The sequence below is a fragment of the Thalia democratica genome, chromosome 2 (assembly GCF_965202585.1).
Source record: "Thalia democratica chromosome 2, ktThaDemo2.hap1.1, whole genome shotgun sequence".
NCBI lineage: Eukaryota > Metazoa > Chordata > Thaliacea > Salpida > Salpidae > Thalia > Thalia democratica.
The window spans coordinates 94,030,109-94,033,895 of NC_139166.1; the positions used below are offsets into that span (position 1 = coordinate 94,030,109).

General features: G+C 25.4%; 1 protein-coding gene across 1 annotated transcript in view; it reads right to left on the minus strand.

The window, feature by feature from the left end:
- Window positions 1–3,167, minus strand: part of LOC145829122 (cap-specific mRNA (nucleoside-2'-O-)-methyltransferase 1-like) — a 52,363-nt gene extending 49,196 nt beyond the window's left edge. The window contains exon 1 of the mRNA XM_082936854.1: window positions 3,154–3,167. Coding sequence (XP_082792980.1) covers window positions 3,154–3,167 — 14 coding nt within the window. The remainder of the gene's footprint in view (window positions 1–3,153) is intronic.
- Between the last annotated feature and the right edge of the window lie 620 nt (window positions 3,168–3,787).

Genomic DNA, 3,787 nt, shown 5'->3' on the forward strand with positions numbered 1-3,787 from the left:
TAATATTTTCATTTTTCTCTGATACCTTTTTTTATGATTTTGAAACAATGTTGATAAGAATAAAATTGAAATGACATCAGTCATTTAAATATTTTTTTGTTTCATTGTTAATAAACTTTTTTGAAAAACAAAAAAGCTAAAAAGGAAGAAGAAAACTAAAAAGAAAAAAAAAAGAATTAAAAGCACTTGGAAAAAGTTTACTAAGTATATTTTTCTAGTCATACGCAATTTTACTTAAATCATCAAAAAAAAAACTTAATTATAAGTATAACTTATGCTTAGCAATTTTTAAATTTTAAACAAAAAAATGACTTCAAAGAATTTTTTTTTTTATTCAAGAATTTTTCAACTATAATTTTAGAACAAGTTTTCATAGGAAAATTAAAATTTCAATATTGTATACTATTTATACAACATTAGACTAGCTAGAATTTTACCATTTTACTTAACATTGATATTTAAAATTTAAGTATAATGAATAATAGAAAAATGTTTTTCGGTGGTTTTCTTTTTATGTTTTTAATTAAATAGCAAATACTTACAATAACTTACAGTTATTTCAACGTCACAGGAGTTTAAAGCTTGAAATTTATTTTACCCGCCGTTCATGAAATAAGTATGTAACAAATTTTAAAAATAACAAACAGTAAAAGAAAGTATTTTTATATGTTTTCAATTAGGTAGCATAAAAATAAAACATAAGTTCTATTTTTTGTAAGTCTTTATTAAAAAACTTTTCAAGTCTAATTAAAGTGCATTTAATATTCAGTTTTTTGATTTGTTTATTATAATTTTACAACAATCGTTTTTCGACAAGTATATTGCAGCAAAAAAAATCTTTCACCACGACTGAGTGGTAAGAAATACTTAGCATTCGCTTCGTGATACTATAAATATAAACTGTCTAAAATATAACCTATAAAAGCATATAATAAATCATTTACTAAACCCCTATAAGTACAGAAAATACTGTGTTATAATATATATAAAATATTTTATCGGCATCTAAATGTTATTTGTTTTCTATATGTATGTTTTAGCTAAATTAAAAATCGTGTGTTGTATACTTTTGCTTGACGAGCCGAGTTGTGCTTATAAGGTAAAGTTTTCAATTAAATCTTCTAAACTACTATTTGATTTTCATAAACGGTCACAGGATATATTTTTCTAAAACTTGAATTTAGAATTGCGTGGGTAACTCACTGCGTAAAAAATGCATTTTTATAATATGGATTTTTGTTTATGTGTTGTCCACTGGGTTTCAGTCAACTCAAAATATTTTAGATACCGTGATTAAGATACTTACATTATCAGCACCGAGCCGTTTTTAAATATAAATCCATTATAACATTAGATACCGTATCATAAAGAAACTTTTAATATTTATTTTGATGAAATGGTATGTTAAAATGTTATTTATCCCTTTGAATCTAATAAATCTGTTTTAATAATACTTTTTAGGCACAAAAATATTTAATGAAATATTTTTATTAAAATCGACCGGATTAACGTTACAATGATTATGTAGGATACAATAGATAAATAAAAAAAAGATTTTTTTAAAGACTTCATCATTTTTAACGAAAAGAAAAAAACTGTTTTAAAACGACTTAAACCTAAATTAATTATTAATCAGATTTTTTTTTAACATTGCTTCTTAAGCTATAATAACATAAAGAATGCATCAGGGCTGCTGGATTTCGATGAGTATTTAGTCACATAAAACAAAAGCTTGATATTTTAGTAAAAACGAAAAACTTTTTTTTTTAATATTTAGTGTTCAGTTGGCATATCAACATTGGTATTCTAACAATTCTGCTTCACATATAAAATGTCATATTTTATGCAAGGATTACTTTACCTTATACTAATATGAGAAATAAAGCTATATAAATTTAACAACTTATATAAATTTAATTTTGTCAAAAGTCTATATGTTATTAAATAACTTATCTATTTGATTAGTGTTTATAGAAAATTATAAAGCTTTATAAACAAGTTTTAAATTTTGTTGATTATTTACTTGGTTTTTAGTAAACGCATAATAAAGTTAGTAAACTTATTTAAATTTTTTAAATGCAAAGCAAAATTATAAAAATCTTCTTTGCTGAAAAAATAGAAAAAGTTAAGTATTAGTTATTATTTATCTTTTACAAATGCTTTAAAATATAATAGTTGATTAATTAAAAGCAAATCTAAATTAATTAAATTATAAAAAAATATTTTATTCAATAATAAAATGAACTTAATATGTTAAAATTCAGAGACTGAGTAACATCAGACTACTTAAGACTTTTATAATTAAGTTTGGACTTACGTTAAACAATCTAATCGAAGCTAATATTCTAAGGAAATATTTCAATTTTATATAATCAGCCAGTAACTTACATTTGAAAACTTTGAAAAGTAAAGTAATTATTTTAAAAAGAAACTTTGTTACGAAAAGCGATTAAAACAAACATTAAACGACAAAAACGATTTAAATTATTTTAAATATTTTTCAAAAGAAACTGCAACATGACCTTCTCTTAGATATTTGGAAGGTGTTTTTACAGTTGATTGCCATTTATTTTCAGTGACATCATAAACTGGGACAGCTAAATCACCGTCAAGACGCCAGGAACCAAAAACATAGATTCTGTTACCATCTGTGTGTAAGTAAGGTCTATGAAGTGTATCTTTAATGCGAAATGGGGCAATTAAAGTGAACTTTTTTGTCATACAATCGTAAACTTCATGTTTATCACATCCACCGCTAATAACAAACAGTTTGTTACCACGTGCGAGTAAACCTGGGTATTTTCGACCGATGTTTAAGTTCTGTAAAAGTGACCACTTGTCAAGGTAGTCATCATAACTTTCAACTAATTTTAAGTAGTTTTGGCGATTTTCGGTAAACGTAATACCCCCTATAATAACACATTGTCCATTAAAAACTGTGCATGATGACTTATATTTTACTGAATTGATTTTACTCGAAATTTTCTTCCAATTGTTTTTATCTGGGTCGTATACAAAGTTGTTATCGTAATGATGTAAACCACCGAAAACATATATTTTACCGACAAATGCACAAGTACAAAAAACATTTATATGCCTTTTTTTAGGGAGAATTTCCAAACGGTTCCATTGATCCGTCCTTCGGCAATAAACCTGAAAAGACCCATCTTTTTCACCTTGATCACCAATAAAACAATATATTTTTGTGCCTATTAAAGTACAAACAAACTTTTCAGGCATTTGCTTTAGCATGTTGTTTGTTGATTTAATTTCATCTATTGTGTTTCTATCAGTTATGTGAGAGAGAACTAATGGTTCAAAAGTATCGTTTTTGAAACTTAATTCACTACCAAAAAATAAAATTTCATTTTTGTCAAAATTTATCTGACTATTACAACGGTTCTCAAACCAAAACTTTTTTACGTTTTGAAACTTATTTCTTTTTGCTTTCAAAGCTTTATTAATTATATTTTTACACAGCGTACTATTACTACACAGAGGATGTTCTTTTACGACATTTTTAAGTATTTCTTCTGTCAACAAAGGTAACCGAACTAAACTTAAAAGTTTGCCAGTGTAACATTTACGTTCAAATTTTTTGTAGCCCACCCAGCTTACTATTGCGTTAAATATTTCCAACTCTGAGTCAATTTTTAAGTTAGAGGAAGAAACTAAAGTGGATATATCCGTAAAACTCAACTCCAATAAAACATCAGGCTGATAGTTTGTTAGAAAACAATTTAAGCACAAGCTTAGCAAGAATTCTTCCAGGTCTTTTAAATAGAAA